This window comes from Gopherus flavomarginatus, chromosome 1 (assembly GCF_025201925.1).
Source record: "Gopherus flavomarginatus isolate rGopFla2 chromosome 1, rGopFla2.mat.asm, whole genome shotgun sequence".
Lineage (NCBI taxonomy): Eukaryota > Metazoa > Chordata > Testudines > Testudinidae > Gopherus > Gopherus flavomarginatus.
The window spans coordinates 153018320-153037286 of record NC_066617.1 but is presented as its reverse complement, the minus strand read 5'-3'; the positions used below and the strand labels follow the sequence as shown (position 1 = coordinate 153037286).

At 47.4% G+C, this 18967-nt stretch overlaps 1 protein-coding gene across 6 annotated transcripts in view; it reads right to left on the bottom strand.

The window, feature by feature from the left end:
- The window catches only part of LOC127046499 (rap1 GTPase-activating protein 1-like), a 58763-nt gene that overhangs the window by 28559 nt on the left and 11237 nt on the right, over nt 1-18967 (bottom strand). For all 6 annotated transcript variants that reach the window (XM_050943648.1, XM_050943630.1, XM_050943622.1 and 3 more), the window contains exons 4-13: nt 10730-10777; nt 9158-9196; nt 8872-9063; nt 5951-6054; nt 4683-4761; nt 3198-3251; nt 3020-3103; nt 2097-2197; nt 1002-1131; nt 615-770 (exon numbers count right to left, since the gene is read on the bottom strand). In XM_050943648.1, the coding sequence (XP_050799605.1) occupies nt 615-770; nt 1002-1131; nt 2097-2197; nt 3020-3103; nt 3198-3251; nt 4683-4761; nt 5951-6054; nt 8872-9063; nt 9158-9196; nt 10730-10777 (987 nt within the window). The remainder of the gene's footprint in view (nt 1-614; nt 771-1001; nt 1132-2096; nt 2198-3019; nt 3104-3197; nt 3252-4682; nt 4762-5950; nt 6055-8871; nt 9064-9157; nt 9197-10729; nt 10778-18967) is intronic.

Sequence of the window (18967 nt, the reverse complement as noted above, 5' to 3'; positions counted from 1 at the left end):
TGGTGCCACAGCAGCCTCTGGTGGAAGAAATGCAGAACTGCATCACATTTTCTGCAGAAAACAAATTCTGCCTCCCTTGGAAAAGAATTCTGCACATGCTGCAAACGTCACCTAAGGAGAGGGGGCACGACGTGAGACAGGCGGCTTGTGGGGTGTCTCATCAGGGGACGGGGCACATCTGGAGGCTCCAATAACTCCAGAGCAATTCGACCAGCAGCAGTAGGGCAATAAAATAGCTCAAAATACCACAATTTGCAACTGCTAAAAATCCCTGGCAACAGACAACTAAAAATAGCCTAACTGGGCTAGAAGATAAACATACTTGGCAACTCTCCCTGCACGCCCCTCAAATGCTGGTGCCCATAGGTACATGCTTACTGTGCCTAATTGAAAATCTGTCCCTGCCTGGATCGCTGATGTGGGGCCCTGGGACTGTGTGCATGTTCATAATGGTGACTGTTATTGATAAAGCAGTTGGAATGATGTTTAGGTGAATTCCTGCCTCCCCAAAAGCTGGAGGAAGGGTCTTGCACTCCAGGCAAGGGGCAGAAGTTTGAATGAACTACCAGCAAGGGGATCCCTGACCAAATAGAGGGCCCATTGGCTGTGTTTACCTTGTAGAGGGTCTCCCCAATGGCACCATGAGCGAGCTGTACCACCACATAGGCATGCAGGAAATTAGACGCTATCATGTCAGGGACAAAGGGAGTGTTTTCATCCTGGAAGACAATGGCCACAATGTCGTTCCCAATGTGACGCTTCCGCTGCAGCTGGAGGGAACAAATGAGATGAGAGAAACCAGTAAGAGAGGAGATTCCTTCCCTAGCCACCAACCCATCCGGCACTCCCAACCCACACCTCCAGCTGGAAACCCAACCCCAACCACTAATCTACACCCAACCTTAACCACTGCCTACTCCAACACACACCCAGTCCCTAGCCCCATCCACCAGTTCACTCTCCCATCCTCCTGAATCACTTGGTGCTTCCCCTTATGGTACCTGCTGGGCATCTCCCTCTGTGAATGGCAGCTTCGTAGATATATGGAACATGATCTCCTTGCCCCGGAAATTGGTATAGACTGATTCAGTACCAGTTTGACCCCTCGTGACATCCAAGCCGCCTCGGAACCTGAATGCATTGGCACCATGTGGTGCAGGGAAGGAAGTAGACACCAGTAATGCTATTCAAGGTTGTCATCAGAGACAGGTTTAAGAGCTCAGTGGTTGAAGAGCACCACACTCTCCAAAAATCAATGCAGTAGCTAGACTACAGCTGCACAAAATTCCTATTGGCATCATCCTCTCTCCACTGAGAACTAGAGAGGCATTCCTGCCAAACCAGGCAGCTTTGAAAGAGCAATCATCCCTGCCACTCTCAGGGGAAACATCTCCAGTTGAGAAATGTGGAGAGCACGGGGTGCCACACAGAAGCAGATGGTAAGGACCAAGGCTTATCAATGCCCATTAGCACCTCAAAGCAGCACAGGATAGTGTGGATATGGTCAATGCTCTGTCATTCTCTGTTGATCCTTGTGGGTCAGTCCCAGCTGCTGTTAGTCACACAGCTTAACATTTGGGAGAAAAGCATCCCAGGAAAGAGTCCCTAGAATCTCCCATGAGAAATCCCCAACCATTCCGCCCAGCTCCCATTCATGAGACACAACCCCAAACACTGCCTATTGGAGACAGCCAGAGCTGACAAACCAGACTGGATACTGAGATATGCAAATGCAGAGCACCATCAGGGAATGAGACTCCAACAAGATCCCAGGGGAAATGACAGGCCAAGCCTTTCTGGGAATACCCCACAGGATGCACAGCTGGAGCTCTATTTAGCGTAAATGGGGGCTGAGTTCTTTTGAAAATCCAATCCATAATGTAGTGTCTGGATCAGGGATGTGGCCCTCTAACAGATGGACCCACAAAGAGGATATGGGCTTGCCAGCAGAAGGAGACCTGCTTTGTGATTTTTTGGAGTTGAAGACACATGGATCTACTTTGGGGTCCCCAAGTCTGTGCCTCGTACTTTAATTGTGTCTGACTGCAGCCCCCATGCTGTGCTGACTGGTCACTCCCACACTGTTCCCTGCTTACCCACGGAAATCCTGCAGCTGGATCCTGTCTCCAAGGAAATCCAGGAACTCCAGGAAGGCCAGACTCTCTTCAGTGTTACTGAAGACTTCTTCCTCTGTGGTCTAGAAGGGGAGAGGAGAGATGATAAGCAGAGGGGATTATTCCCCATGCACACTCTCACCTCTCCTGGGATCTGGAGAGGAGGAAAAGAGAAAAACTGATATGGAGAAGGCTCACTTCCCTTCTCACACACAGAGTCTACATCCTTCCACCTCAGTGGGGTCCAGAGCCCTATCCCCCTGTATATAATAGAAAATTGTCTCTTTTTCCTTGAAATAAAATGAGGCCTGTCCTCCAGCACTGAGAACATGGAGAATGCGAATCTCACTCTGGTGCCAACAAGGGGTTCTCTCCCTGTGGACAGTGCAGAGGGAGAGAAGTCTCTAGGACTCAGAGGGCTTCCTTGGGTCCACAAGGAAGAAGGTCTCAAGACAGCACCGAGGGGTCCCCAGAACTAATATGACACAGAAGGCCAATGTCTGCAGGGGGCACAGTCTCCCAGTTGAGGTGCACTAGTGTTGCAGCAAGGAAAGGAGACATTAGGACAGAAAATGATACATAGTATCAGTGCTTGGTACCACTAGGAGCTGTTCTAACTAGAATGGGACTGGGGCTTATAAACAGCAAAGAGAAACTAGAATTCTCTAGGACTGAAATTGCAGGGCATGAACCCTTGGATCCAGAGGAAGGCACTAAGTTTGGCCACACTGACAGGGGGATGTGAGGAGAGAAGCCCCAAAGACTCAAGAGTGATGGGGAATGAAAAAAAAAATCCTTGACCCCAGGTTGGCTTAAGTCGCCTTCTATGTGGTTGGGGCTGAGAAACGTGACCTGGTGTGTTTGGGTCTGAGGGTGCTTGGTTGTAGAGTGCAGAGAGCTCTCACCTGCCCAGCTTTCTGGTAGATGACCCCAAATTTGAAGTTATTGCTTATGACGTGTTCATCAAAGGCAACAATGAGCTGGGAAGCCTGGGAGGGTGGAAAGCATAAAGTCTCGGTCACATCCTACCAGAAGCCCCTGTCATCAGAGGGACAGGCAGGTGGGAAGCTACTGTAAACATACCTTGGGGTAGAGGACAGGGAAGAATCGGTCAACATTCACCTCCTCACACAGCAGCTGCCGAGAGAGAGAAAGAAGGAAAAGTGGTGACTGATTGCCACTGTTGGGAGCTATGACTCCCCTTCCTATACCCTGACTGGCTACAGGCAGGAGGGTATTGCTTTATAATCATCTGGCAGGAGTCTCTTGGTAAGAAAATCTAAGGCAAAGTGAGGAGAAAAGATAGATGAGAAAGGGCAAAAAGCCTGGAGAAGAAGAAGGGAAAAGAAAGGTGAGAGAGAAGTGAGAAAGGAAGCTGAAGAGTGAGAGTTAAGCAGAGCCAGAGAAAGGGGATGTCTACACTGCAATCGGAAGTGTGATGGCAGCCTCTCTTGACATACCTGAGCTAGCTGTGATCTATCTAGATCATATAACAGCAATGAAGTTGTGGCAGCACAGGTTAGCCTCTCAAATATGTAGGTTCCAGGTGGGCTTGGATAGCCTATGGCTTTACTGCTATTGTTATTCAATCTAGTTAGATCAAAGCCTGCTCAGATATGTCTACAGATGCTGTACTCTGATTGCAGTGTAGACATACAGGAACTCTTCACTTAACGTTGTAGTTATGTTCCTGAAAAATGCGACTTTAAGCAAAATGATGTTAAGCGAATCCAATTTCCCCATAAGAATTAATGTAAATGAGGGGGTTAGGTTCCAGGGAATTTCCCCCCCCCCCCACCCACACCCACACCCACACCCACACACGCTATAAGTTTTAAACAAACAATTTAATACTGGTACACAGCAATGATGATTGTGAAGCTTGTTTGAGGTGGAGGAGTCAGAGGGTGAGATATTTCCCAGGGAATGCCTTACTGCTAAATGAACTAGCAATTGACAGAGACACACACCCTGTGTGTGTGTGAGAGAATGCACATTTCCCCTTTAAGTAGCTCACCTCAGGCTTAAGTACACTACCTTGTTAATTAAATCAGCTTGCTGAGACTGAGACCTGCAACTACTGCCTAGAAGCTCCCTCCATCCATCTGTCATGTGTCCCCCCTGCTCTATGGAAGATGGGGTAAGCAGGGTGCAGGAGCAGGGGGAAGGGGGAGACACCTTGACATTAGCCCCCCTCTTCTCCCTCCCTTCCCCGTACAGCAAGCAGGAGTCTCAGGGAGCAGCTCCAAGGCAGAGGGCAGGAGCAGCACATGGCAGTGGGAAGAGGAACAGCTGCAGCACAGGGAACTTAGGGGCATGAGGAGCTTATAGGGGGGTTGCTGGTCCACCCTGGTTCCAAGCCCACACCACCTAGCTGCAATGGGCTGCTCTTCGTGCAAGCAGTGGACAAAACAGGTGGCTGCCAAACAACTAGAAGGGAGCATGTCACAACTTTAAACGAGCATGTTCTCTAATTGATCAGCAACTTAACATCGAAACAGTGTTAACCAGGACGACTTTAAGTGAGGAGTTCCTGTACCATGAGTGTGTGAAAGAAAATGTACTCACCTTTGCCATCTGGACTGCATTGGGGAACTCATTCAGGCAAGAAATGGGGATCAAGTCATGTTTGGTACCAGTTCGAGTCCTGCCACAAACCGAAAAAAGAAGAGAACAAATGATAAAGGGAAATGCAAACAACATCTCTGGCTGCTTACGGCGACTCCTGCTGCACCTCCAGATCTCTTCTTATGGAGGGAATATTGTTCTTGCATAATATTCTGGTCCAGCAACTAAAGGGTTAATTAGATCCCAAAAGGGTTGCACAGGTGCTAAGCTAGAGTCTATGTAACTAGTGCCTAGTGCAGGGATCCCCAATGCAGTGCCTGTGGGCGCCATGGTGCCAGTGGGGGCATCTAAATGCATCTGCGTCCTGGCCAGTGGGCAATGCTGCTTCAGAGGCATTTCGGCAGCTGCTCGACCGCCGCCACGGTCCTTCGTCTGGTGCCCGCCAGATGAAAAAGATTGGGGACCACTGGCCGAATGTCACAGGAACATGGACATTGTTTAGGGTTCATGTAGCCCAGTGCTCGGTATTAACTGAGCAGAAAGAAAACAGAGCTGGTTAGGTGGCTGCATGGATCTCCATCACGCCTCAGAGACCTTTTTTGCTTTAACAACAGTTAAGTATATTGCAAAGGAAATCCAGGTGCTGCTTCAACACAGAAAGGAATATTTTGGGACAACAATGGGATTCAAAACCATTACTCCCATACACAAAACTAACTGCACTAGCCCTGAGGTCATCCTCATAAGTCAGGCATCATAACTCCCTTCTATCTGACTTTGGCTGGCCGGCCAACAGCATGCCAGAGTCTCATTAGGAAGGAGTGGTGCATAGAACCAGGGTCTCTTCCAACCAGCCACCAGCACTTTCCTATGTGTGTGTCTGTGCTCAATGAAAATATTCCCTGGTACAGCTCAGAGGGCTTTTAGATTCCCCTCTTTTTATGTAAGATTTCTGCTTATCCTTTCACTATGTTTCCCTATCTACAAGGGACAGACACATCAGAAATTCTCTTCTTCCTGACCCCTCCCCACTCCTGGCTGCCCTGCAGGCCTCAACTTCCTGAGGGTGACAGCTGGGAGAAGCTGGGAGTAAAGAAATATGAATGCTCAAAGATGAGCCAGAAGGAAAAGGGGCTTCCCCAGTCAGGGGTTTCCCTGCAACCATCCCTGGGACAATGACATTAGGTCACAAAATCCACACAGAAAGACTTCCTGGTAATGTGGGAGACAGAGCATGGTACATGTGTTTCCATGTTGGGTGCTGTTACCTCAGCAGCAGGTGCAAGTTGTCCTGCCTCTCAATCTGCTCATACTTCACGGAAAGGATCAGGTAGCCCAAGGTTGTGTCATTGGAGTAAAAGTTCTGATGCTCCTAAAAACAGGAAGTCAGAGAAGCTCACTCTCCCAAGGTACCCACCAGATAATACCTATGATATTGCCAGTCTCCTATAGTCCCTGAGAAGATACCCCTTCATCATTGGGTGTTTTTCCCACCATCCTCATCATCTCATGCTCACACGTTGCTCTGGCTAGGCTGTGAACATGATAGAACTATTCAGGACATGATAGAGCTATTCGTGGAGCATAGCTTCCTCCTTCCCAGGTCCCTGTGAGGACAGAACCTGAGCTGCACAGCACCAAAAGCAGAGGCCTCTACCACTTTGATCTGAAGGAGTAACTCCACTGTGAGTATGCTGCAAGCTCTAGGTGTTGCTGGTGCTATCCACTACAGGAGTTATGGTCACTGTGATGATTTCTTGAACCCAAGTTCACTAATACATGTTTCAGCAGTGAACCAAGGAGATCTGCTAGGCTGAGCAGAAGAAGGCGGTGCTTAGCATACAGTGACTCAGTAGTACTGCACTTCAGATGGTTGCTAACACTTGTGCAATACTCCACTCTTGCACATTTTGCAAACTCACCGGGTCTATGAGTCTCTGCTATACCAGACCAGTCATCCCACATGAGAAGAGGGGAAAACTCTTACTGCTGCTTGGAGCAGGGTAAGGGTCATATCAGGCTAGCAGTGTCATCTACAGCTAGGCCAAAGATCAGATCTTTGTATGTGTGTCTGGCTATGTGGGTGGCTCTGGAAAAACTCCCTGGTTACTCTAACAGATATGGGGTTAGCGGTGGCATACCCAGCACTTCGAAAGACTCCCAAGATAATAAATTTCAGTCTCCAGAATCTGATTCAGAACAACATCTCCTTTTTTTCAGACAAGAAGCCTCTGGTGCAGGGTCTGTATACTAATATCATTCTTACACTGGCCTTGTCTCTGGTCTCACACACCAGATGAATTTGACTTCTGCCTCAATGAGGCCTCTTCTGCAGTGGAGATCAGATGCACACATTTTTTCCCCTGTCTGTGGGCTTGTACTGCAAGGGGTAATCTGTTGAAATAAGCTGAGCCAACTCTGGTTTAGACACCTGGTCTCCAGAACCGATCATGGTTTTGTTGACAACTGATTGGGACGTGGTCAGCATGATCGTGAGATCCACCTGGTGACCACCAAGAACCCCAGAGGAACCAGTTCAGGTGGAGCCTGTGAGACAGCTAATAAATGGCCATACTTTGAACCTCACCTGGAGGCTGGTCTCTGCTTCCAGGTGTTCCCATACCTATCATAGCTGGAAATGGCAAGATCAAGGAGTACTTGGCCCAATTCTGTGTAATACACTGGCTTAGTGCATGCAATTATCACTCTCTCGCTATAACAACCTGTTACTGAGCTAGGAGAGTTTGTCCTTTAGCTCAGCTGGCAGGCCTTCTATATTTTGTGCTGAAGGGCCTGGGTTTGATCCCCATGTCCAGTGACTGTCTGTATGTGGTGGTTACCATGATTCATTACAGTTGTTTCCCTTCCATCTCCCAAGGTCTGTCTGTGTCCAAAAGTCTCAGCAAAAGATCCTGTAGGGAGGTGCCCTGGCTCCCCACCGCGCCTGAGAGGGACGAGCCAGCACAGGTGCCTCAGTGGGCGGAGCTACTGCCGCCTGTCCCCGCCCCTGGAAGTCAAGGAGCGGGACAGGAAGTATAAAAGCCCGGCCTCAGCACTCAGTTGGCTGCAGACTGCTGGAGAGGACAGATTTTGGGGCCTGAGCTCTTGCTGGGCCCAGCCTGCCCTGTGCTCACTACCTGGAGGAACGCTGGCCTGAGCTTCCCCGTATCTGGAGGAACGCTGGCCTGAGCCTCCCTATGCCCGGTATCCGGAGGAGCGGCCTGAGCCTCCCTACGCCTGGTATCCCGAGGAGCGGCCTGAGCTTCCCTCTACCCGATATCCTGAGGAACCCATGGTCTGGGACCCGCTGGACGATGCCGACGAAGGACAGGTACCTAGAGAGGGGGAGGTTGGAAGTGGCCTGGGGGTAGCCGACCTTGGTTTGGCTCCTGAAGAGCCTGAACCGATGTCAGTGTGTTGCAGCCAGGATCCCCACTGACAGCAGTGCGTCTTGGCCGCTGCTAGGGCCCCGGGCTGGAACGCAGTGGAGTGGGAGGGCCTGCGTTCACCCTTCCATGGTTGGCAGACTCCCCCTCTCCCTGGCCTGAGGAGGCCTGCTGTATAGACTTACGGCTTAAACCGCTGCTCAGCCTCTGCCTGAGAGTCTGAGCTCTGTACCTGTTGATTGCACCGCCCTGCTCCAGGGCCGGGCCTAGAGACTCTGTGTTTGCTCTGCCCCTTGCTGAAGGAGCTGAGCCTGAACTGCTATTGCCTCGCCCTGCTCCAGGGCCGGGCCTAGAGACTCTGCGTTTACCCGGCCCCTGCTGCCGGGCGGGACTCTGCCTTGTTTAAAGACTATTTGTTTGCTCAGCTCCCGCTGAGGGGTCTAGGCCCTGGATGGATTGCTGCCTGTAGGGAGGCACCCTGGCTCCCCGCCGCGCCTGAGAGGGACGAACCCCAGCCCCGGACTCTTACAGATCCCCTTTGTATTCATCAGATCTGAGACCTCTCTCTTCTCTATCACACTGGACACTACACAAAGTGCAAAGAGGCACCCCTGATGTAGCTCTGACTCTAAGTAGTACATTGCTGGGTGTGTAGTGGGACACATCTTATTTCATTATTTTTGGCACTGGGGAGGTGTGGGATCTGGGGGGAGGAGGTGAGGTCACCCCCAAATCCCTCAAGAGGCCATTAGGATACAGTTTAGCCATGGAGTGGAATGAGAGGCTATGGGATTCCCCCTTACCTTCCCCAGGAAGTGCTTGCGGTACAGCTTGGCTGTGGGGTCACACTCTAGCTTCACTTTACTGCTGCAGGGGGAAGGCAGGTCAGGCAGAGCTGAGGTCGAGCTGAGGAGGCTATGGCAGGTTCCTTCAATCCAATAGCCCCCGAACTGGGGTAGGATAATGAGGGGGTATGGCCACCCTTTCCGTAACACCTGTCCCAAGAGACAGAGGCATTGCTTTGTGAGGCCAAGAACATTACTGAGGTGGAGGAAGAGACTGAGCAGAGCAGAGCCAGCTGTGACTTACCTCATGGATGCTAGGGTATGGGATATACTCCTCTTCTCTCTGAAATCACAAGGGACCAGAGAAGTAAGGGAGCCTTTACAGTACCATCTTCACTTGGTGACCCAGGCTGCAAGTCCTGCACTGCCACTCCTCCCCATCCAACCCTACTTCTTTAGAGTATCTAGGTTAGCGTGCATTTCACAGCGCACAGCATTATAACACACACAAACTTCAGCAAATAAACTCCAGGGGCCAGATTCCACTCCCCATCCCAGCTGCACAGGGCACAGTCAGGCAAAAACAGAGCAACCAAATTGTGAGCCAGATTGAGGCAAATTAAGCCATGTGTGGCCTGACATCCTTAGTCCCTTGTCCCACGCCAAGAAGAGTGTTGGAGTGGTGCAATGTTGCTGCATAAAGGGACAGCATGCAGGGACACCTGGGGATGGGGGACAGTGTTTATGGAAGTAGGGTAGAGCGGAGTGCACTGATCATTCCTGCACCCTGGGAGCAGGAGGGGTGTTACTTAGACCAGCCTGCAGATGGTCAAAGCTACGCTCCAGGGTGTAGCTGAGGTTCTGAGGATGCTCTGTGCAGTGGAGAGCCATTTGGAGAGCCTGCAGTCCCTGATCACAAGAGGTGACCAGCTCCCAGATAGGGCAGCTCTACCCTTGGTCTCTGAATAGCACTATTACCACATGAGTGATTATGCTGACACAAAGGGGGCTCTGTGCCACGGAACAGTAGAGGTAGGTGCCTGCCAGAAGCCCATTCTCACAATGCTAGGCACACTGAACTTGCTCTCCATCTTTCCTTCGACACTATAAAACAGGGCCCCAGTGCAGTGAGGCTCCATTTTTCTGACAGTGAGAGTGGTTGATGCACAACTGCAGGGGCTGCTGAGGCTGTGTAAGAGGATTGGGGGAGAACCCTATGTCGAGCTACTTTAATGTTCTTCTAGCCCCGTCCCTTTAACCACGCTTGCCATTGACACGCCCCTCCATCCTACACACCTCCCGCCCACCTTGCTTCCTTGTGGGTGATTTTGTTACCTCACCAGGTTAGAGCACCAGAGCAGAGACAATAGAAAAAGGGAGGGTGAAAGGTCAGAATTTGAAAAAATGGGACCCAGTTCCTTGTTGGCTAATTAGGTGAGAGTCATGGACTTATTAGGAGGAGCTGGTCAGATTTTAGGTTGACCAGCTGGCACCCACCCTAATCCCTTATAGATTCTGGGCTCATGATGCTTACTGAAAGATATGTGACTCAGTATAAGTTTCTCTTATAAAAGTTATTAAAACTCAAACTAAAATAAATGCAAGGAAACATCTCACCAGAGCTACTCTATAATTAATAAGATGAAAGCAACTGATTGAATCTGCTTGGATTTTGAGAGAGTGTTTATTATATTTCCATCATATTTTCAGACCCTATTGTGCAACATTCCCAGAACCCTGATAAAAACACAAAGATTTGAGTTACAAATACTAGACTCCTCACCCCTTAAGAAGGCTGAGAAAGGGCAAGCTGCAAGTAGAAACACTTTATTTGCCGTTCTCAATAATATATGAGGCACCAAAGAGCTAACCTGACCTTGAGCGGAGTTGGGAGAGAACATCTTTGCTCATCCAGACGACTCCCCTGGAAACAGAAACAGAGATAATAAAACCTCACATAGCAGCATGTCTGTTTTCTCTCCTCGCTGCCTCACACCCCATGCCCCAGGTTGTGTATTTGAGGAGATCCTTCAAGGCTCCCCCTCTAATCCACTGCTTTTGGAGATGTTGTGGGGGAGGTGTTACATTATATGATTAATGCAGATCATTGTTGCTACCACCATTATACAATTGCAACAAATCTTATACAAAGTATGCCATGTAAGGTGTCAATGGAAAAGTTATTGTTCGCTGAATATGATTATCCTGTTTGTATGCGTGCACTATTTTTGTATCTTTATGTACCAGTCTTTCAAATGTGTTTACTCCTGGGGTAACAGCCAAGTTTGCATCCAGTCTGCCCAGCTGTGACGGAGAAAGGAGTTAGGAATATTAACCTGGTAATGTTGCATGGGAGTTTTACTAGTTTACTGTCTGCATTAATGACTTACTGAGGGATGATACTTGATGGCCACTACGTAAGCTGAGCCCAGGAAGGGGTTGGGGCCAGGTGACACATTCTGCCCGGGGAAGCTAGACAAAGGCTGGAGGAGGAGCTGGGGTGTGTGGCTGGGTCAGACTGCTGGAGGGAGTTTCAGTTTGGAGCTGGCTGGGGAGATAGGGGAGGCCCTGAACCTGGGTCTGGGCTCCCCACCCCCCAAGATGGACCTGACTGAGGGGTCCTGTTTTCTGTACCTACAAACTCTGTTTTAGACTGTGTTCCTGTTGTCTAATAAACCTTCTGTTTTACTGGCTGGCTGAGAGTCACGGTGAATCACAGGAAGTGGGGGGTGCAGGGCCCTGACTCCCCTACCCACCATGACACCAGCACATTGTGAAAGGACGATTCAAGTTGATGGCCCATCAAAGAACACTTAGCTCTCAGAATGGATATAGAAGAAGCTCATCTCCACCCCATGACCCTTCCTAAGTATGTTTTAGCCAGAATATGGGTAATAGATCCTGCTATCGAAGCACGCAAGGGTATGTGACCCTGGACTCCATCTTGTACCTGTACTTTTCCACAAACCAAGACTGAGAGCTTTTCCCTCCCCATGGGAGAAAGTATAAAAGGCCCTGGAAGAATCTCCATTTTGTCTCTTTCCTGCTCTGGTCTCTGGACTACAGACTTAACCTAACAGGAGCATTACAAGCAATGGACTGAGGACTTTCCAATTTTTGAAAGTTATCGGTGACTGTACAAGACAGCAGTTTATTCCATCATTGCTTCAGGCCTGATACAAGAACTTTGCAATGAGTGTATATATTTCATTCTTTTGACCATTTTAACTCTCTCTTCTTTTTCTTTTCTTTTATAAATAAACCTTTAGATATTAGATACTAAAGGAATGGTAATAGCGTGATTATTGGGTAAGATCTGAGTTGGATATTGAACTAGCTGTGTTGCTGATCTCTTGGGATCTTTCTGATTTTTTGTTAACCAGTTTGGTGAAACAGAAGTTTACTTTTGTTACTGGTTTGGTGTATCTTATGGACGAATAACCACCATTTTGGGGTGGATGCCTTATTTCTCAGCAGTTTGTCCTGAATCTGGCATCCTCAGCTGTAACTAGGGTGACCAGACAGCAAATGTGAAAAATCAAGATAAGGGTGGGGGGTAATAGGAGACCCAAAAATCGAGACTGTCCCTATAAAATCGAGACATCTGGTCACCCTAGCTGTGACCCACAGGGAAGACTGTAGGTGGAGAGAAGGGTGATATGGGGGAGAAAAAGTTGACACTTGTCTGCCAAAAGGCCAGAAATTTGGGGTTAAAACTAACATGACCTCAACTTCCATCCCACAGAATGTAGCTCTTCTGGTCAGAGAGCAGAGACATGTGCTCCCAGCCAGCATCTCTCACCTCTAAGGGTACGTCTTCACTACCCGCCGTATCGACGGGTAGCAATCAATTGCTCGGGGATCGATATATCGCGTCTCATCTAGACGCGATATATCGATCCCCGAACGCGCTTATATCGATTCCGTAACTCCACCAACCCGAACGGAGTTGCAGAATCGACAGGGGGAGCCGTGGACATCGATCCCGCGCCGTGAGGACGGTGAGTAATTCGATCTTAGATACTTCGACTTCAGCTATGTTATTCACGTAGCTGAAGTTGCGTATCTAAGATCGATTTTCCCCCATAGTGTAGACCAGCCCTAACTCTCCAATCCCTCCACCTGCCTTTCTGCCCACTCCAAATAAATGGGAAAGAGGGAAAAGAAAGTCAAAGAATGGAGTTCAAAACTTACATTCCTTTCTTACTTCCCCCTTCCCTGCAGAACTTTGCCAGGCTGGCATCCAGGGCCGGCGCTACAGTTTTCACTGCTCCAAGCAGCGCACCAAATTGCTGCCGCGGACGGCGGGGGCAGTCCGTGTGCCCCTAGGGCGGCAGGCACATTTCTGCGGCAGCAGCAATTCGGCAGTGGCTTCTGTGTTTAGCTGAAGCTGCCGCAGACAGCTAAACATAGAAGCTGCTGCCGAATTGCCACTGCTGCGGAAACACTCCTGCTGCCCTAAGGGCACATGGACTGCCCCCGCCGCCTGCGGCGGCAATTCGGCACGCTGCTTGGGGGCAAAACAACAGGGACTGCCGCCCCTTGCACATTGCCGCCCCAAGCACCAGCTTGGAATGCTGGTGCCTGGAGCTGGCCCTGCTGGCATCCCTTTGACGCAGAGACTGCCTTAGACTCAGTGAAGAGTGAGCCCTGAAATGCTGATTCTCTCAGTTGAGAGACGCAGCCAAAATTTGCTTTGGGGTTTGAGGCTCAGAGACTTTAAGGTCAGAAGGGACCACTGTGATCATCTAGTCTGACCTGCTGCACATCACAGGCCAGAGAACCTCCCTCCCTCACTGGGACAAGAACTGTCTTTTCCTCATGAAATGGACAGTCTATCTTGCTCCCTTCCAGATCATGGAATTAATCCATGCTCTACAGATAACAGACGTAACTGTTAGTTGAATATCACACACACATACAAGAGCCAGAAGTTGACAATCCCAACACAGAGATGAACTTCACATTTAAATCAGGCTCATAAACAGTAAAGAAAGCCCTCAGAATGGATCTCCAACTATCTCTGTTTTCCCCTCACTGCTTGTATAAAGAAAGATGTAGCAGATAAAATCAAGCTCACACAATTTTCAGGATTATAACACTGGAAGTCAGGGGAGAAAAAAGAAAGTCTGCTGTAGAATTGAATGGCCACATAGTAGCACCAGAGAGACATGAGTAACAGCAATGATAATGAATGATATTTCTCCGGCTCATGTCCAACAGAGACACACATAAATAGTTTCTTGAAGCACCCGCAAAGTTCTGGTGCTGTACAGACATATAGAAAAGCACAGACCCTGCCTCCAAACTCCTTTTTTCTGTTTCCCTTTTTAGATTGTGCGAAAAGGGTGCACCAAAGTGCTGAAGGCAATGAACAACACAACTTGATAATTTAGATGTTTCTGGGATAGGCCTGATTTTCCTTCTCTCTAGCTATCATTAGCTGGATAATTTCTTCTAGATGTGACAGAAGAAGGACTTTAGGAAGGACTTGACCACGGAGAAGAGAGTGGCTTTGAGGATGAGCTCCAGGAGGGTGCTCATGTACAAGAAGCAGTGTGGAAGAAGACATTGAGATGGTTGTGGGAGAAGCGGACAAATGGGATGGTGATGTTGGCATCATTGCAGATGGGGTGAAGGTGGCAGATGAGAAGGGAGGGCAGGGTTATGCAGGCTCTTGACAGGAAGGCTCATCTCATTTTGGTGACTGAATTCAGATTTACTGGATTTTTACTCCTGTTAGCCCTGCAGAGTCAGCACAGCTCAGAGACCATGAGCTGAAGTTTATCCTATCTGTGCATTAGCCATGGAATTGGCTACTAAGTTCACCTGTACAAACTCACTGAAGACAGTGAAGTCACACAGTGGAGTCATGGCAGGGTATTCTGGCAGTGATGATGTTTGAAATGGAAAAAAGCCTAGCTTCATTCTCAGATCCCAGAGGGAATTTTCAGTTAAAACAACATCATTTTACCTGTGAACTAAGCACATCTAATGGGGTGTGGCCAAATTAATTTCCATCCAGAGAATTACACTGAGATGACATTAAGACTGTAACTGCACTCAGTGATCAGGAAATGCCAAAGTTGAGGTTGGACATGCACACTTAACCTTACCCTAGTGCATACATATTACATTACAAGCTTTAGTTACATAGTCACATGCTATTTTTCATATAATATCATATACTACACTATTTTAGTACAGTCTCAGGTACAATTTATAATATTTTGATTTCCTGTTTAATTGCACTAATTTAATTATCATAACAGTCCAATTTATCTTTATAAACTTGGGCCCAAGTTATCTGCTGATTCATAGACTCATAGGTCAGAAGGGACCAATACGATCATCTAGTCTGACCTCCTGCACAAGGCAGGCCACAGAACCCTACCCATCCACTTTTATAACAACCCCTAACCCAGGACTGAGTTATTGAAATCCTCAAAATTGGTTTGAAGACCTCAAGCTGCAGAGAATCCACCAGCAAGCGACCCATACCCCACGCTGCAGGGGAAGGCGAAAAACCTCCAGGGCCCCTGCCAATCCGCCCTGGAGGAAAATTCCTTCCCGACCCCAGATATGGCGATCAGCTAAACCCTGAGCATGTGGGCAAGACTCACCAGCCAGCACCCAAGAAGGAATTCTCTGCAGTAACTCAGTTCCCATCCCATCCAACATCTCCCCGCAGACCATTGAGCAGACTTATCTGGTGATAATCCAAGATCAATTGCCCAAATTAAACTATCCTATCATAACATCCCCTCCATATACTTATCAAGCTTAGTCTTAAAGCCAGATAAGTCTTTTGCCCCCACTACTTCCCTCGGAAGGCTGTTCCAGAACTTCACTCCCCTAATGGTTAGAAACCTTCGTCTAATTTCAAGTCTAAACTTCCTAATATCCAGTTTGTACCCATTCGTCCTCATGCCTACATTAGTACTAAACTTAAATATTTCCTCTCCCTCCCTAACGTTAACCCCCCTGATATATTTATATAGAGCAAGCATATCCCCCCGCAGCCTTCTTTTGGCCAGGCTAAACAAGCCAAGCTCTTTGAGTCTCCTTTCATAAGGCAGGTTTTCCATTCCTCGGATCATCCTAGTAGCCCGTCTCTGGACCTGTTCCAGTTTGAATTCATCCTTCTTGAACATGGGACACCAGAACTGCACACAATATTCCAGATGGGGTCTCACCAGTGCCTTATATAACGGTACTAACACCTCCTTATCCTTGCTGGAAATACCTCGCCTGATGCATCCTAAAATCGCATTAGCTTTTTTAACAGCCGTATCACATTGGCGGCTCATAGTCATCCTGCTATCAACCAATACCCCAAGGTCCTTCTCCTCCTCTGTCGCTTCCAACTGATGCGTCCCCAACGTATGTCTAAAATTCTTATTATTAATCCCTAAGTGCATGACCTTGCACTTTTCACTATTGTATTTCATCCTATTACTATTACTCCAGTTTACAAGGTGGTCCAGATCTTCCTGAATAGTATCCCTGTCCTTCTCCGTGTTAGCAATACCCCCCAGCTTTGTGTCATCCGCAAACTTTATTAGCACATTCCCGCTCTTTGTGCCAAGGTCAGTAATAAAAAGGTTAAATAAGATCGGTCCCAAAACCGATCCTTGAGGGACTCCACTAGTGACCTCCTTCCAGCCTGACAGTTCACCCTTCAATACGACCTGCTGGAGTCTCCCCTTTAACCAGTTCCTTATCCACCTTACAACTTTCATATTCATCCCCATCTTTTCCAATTTAACCAACAGTTCCCCATGTGGAACCGTGTCAAACGCCTTACTGAAATCGAGGTAAATTAGATCTACCGCATTTCCTTTATCTAAGTAATCCGTCACCTTCTCAAAGAAGGAGATCAGATTGGTTTGGCACGATCTACCTTTAGTAAATCCATGTTGCAATTCATCCCAATAACCATTGACCTCTATGTCCTTAACTACTATCTCCCTTAAAATTTTTTCCAAGACCTTATATACTACAGACGTCAAGCTAACAGGCCTATAATTACCCGGATCACTTTTATTCCCTTTCTTAAAAATAGGAACTACGTTAGCAATCCTCCAGTCGTACGACACAACCCCTGAGTTTATCGATTGCTTAAAAATTCTTGCTAACGGGTTCGCCATTTCACGCGCCAGTTCCTTTAATATCCTCGGATGGAGATTGTCCGGGCCCTCCGATTTTGTCCCATTAAGCTGTTCAAGTTTGGCCTCTACCTCAGTTGCGGTAATATCCACCTCCATATCCACATTCCCGTTTATCATCCCTCCATCATCGCTAAACTCCTCACTAGTCTTATTAAAAACTGAGGCAAAATACTTATTTAGATATTGGGCCATGCCTAGGTTATCCTTAACCTTCATTCCATCCTCAGTGTATAGTGGCCCCACTTCTTCTTTCTTTGTTTTCTTCTTATTTATGTGGCTATAGAACCTTTTAATATTGGTTTTGATTCCCTTTGCAAGGTCCAGTTCAATGCGGCTTTTAGCCTTCCTCACTTTATCCCTACATGTTCTGACCTCACCAAGGTAGCTTCCCTTGCTAATCCCGCCTTTCTTCCACTCCCTGTAAGCTTTCTGCCTTTTCCTAATCCCCTCTCTGAGTTGCTTGCTCATCCAGCTTGGCCTACAACTCCTGCCCATGTTTTTTTTCCCCTTTCTTGGGATGCAGGCTTCCGACAATTTCCGCAGCTGCGACTTAAAGTAATTCCAGGCCTCCTCCGCATTTAAATCCACAAGTTCCTCCGTCCAATCCACTTCCCTAACTAATTTCCTTAACTCTTTAAAATTAGCCCTCGAGAAGTAGAAATCCCTAATCCCAGATCTACATTTGTGTATCCTTCCATCTAGTTTGAACTGAATCAGCTCATGATCACTCGAACCAAGGTTGTCCCCTACCACCATTTCTTCTACGAGGTCCTCACTGCTCACCAAAACCAAATCTAAAATGGCATCCCCTCTCGTAGGTACTTCAACAGACTTGGTTCCATTGATTTCAGTGGCACTGCACCCAATTACATCTAGAAAAACTTTAGTCTTTACACTTTTTATTGATAGTTTCCTTCTCTCTACTATGTATATTGTAATAACAGTAAGCCATAGCCATAAATTTCCTTTTCAACCACCAGTAGAGCTGCTTGAAATATTTTTTAAAATTGAAAAAAAAAATGCTGAAATTAGTTTTGTTTTGAAGGGTTTCAAATGAACCCATTTTCCATTTTTTTTTAAATTTTATCTTCTGTTGTTTTGCTTTCTTTCCCTGTTAATTTAAAAAAAAAAATTCACCGTGGGATTTTCAACAGAGCCCACATCCCTCACTTGTGCTCCCTAAATCTCTTGAGTGCTTTTGAAAATCCAAACTTCAATTTTCAAAAACTAATTGGGGAAAAAGGAAAAGAGAAAAGAAAGGGGAAAAAACAAAAAATGAAAAATAGTAAATGAAAAATATTTTTTAAAAATCATTAAAGATATAGTGAAAACTTTCACAACAAATGAAAACAATATTTTAATTTTAAAAAGGTAATTTTTCTATTAAAAAAGCTGTATATTCAAAATTTTTTGACCAGCTCTATCCAGCAGCATATCCTTCCTTAGTGCAATTCTGGGGATGAGGCAGCTAACTACAATGCTAATTTAGCTACACACATATGCACAGTAGTTTTCATTATATGCAACAAAGAAGCTAATTTAGCTGCAAAATCAGGTGGCCTATATATGCAAGCAAATTCTCACCAGCTTTCTGTGTGGTTATGCACAATCTCTGGCACACACACAAGTCTAAGAATAGTGGATGAAATCCCCTTCACAAGAAGGGCTTCACCCTAGGCAGCCATTGATGTGCTAGGGTGCTCTCCTCCTACAGAGTTTAGGAAGCAGGTTGTGGGAGAATTCCACACTTTATAATGTGCACTTGAGCTAGGCAAAGAGCTTTGCATGTCTTTCCAACACAGAGTTGCATAAGACCTTCACTCATGTACAGCATGTCCTTCTATAGCTATGAGAAAATCTGCAAAGTGTACTGTGCCATTTTCAAATCTTTTCTCCACGCTCTGGCTGAAGGGGGAATTCAAGCTGTTCTCCCGTATACCCGG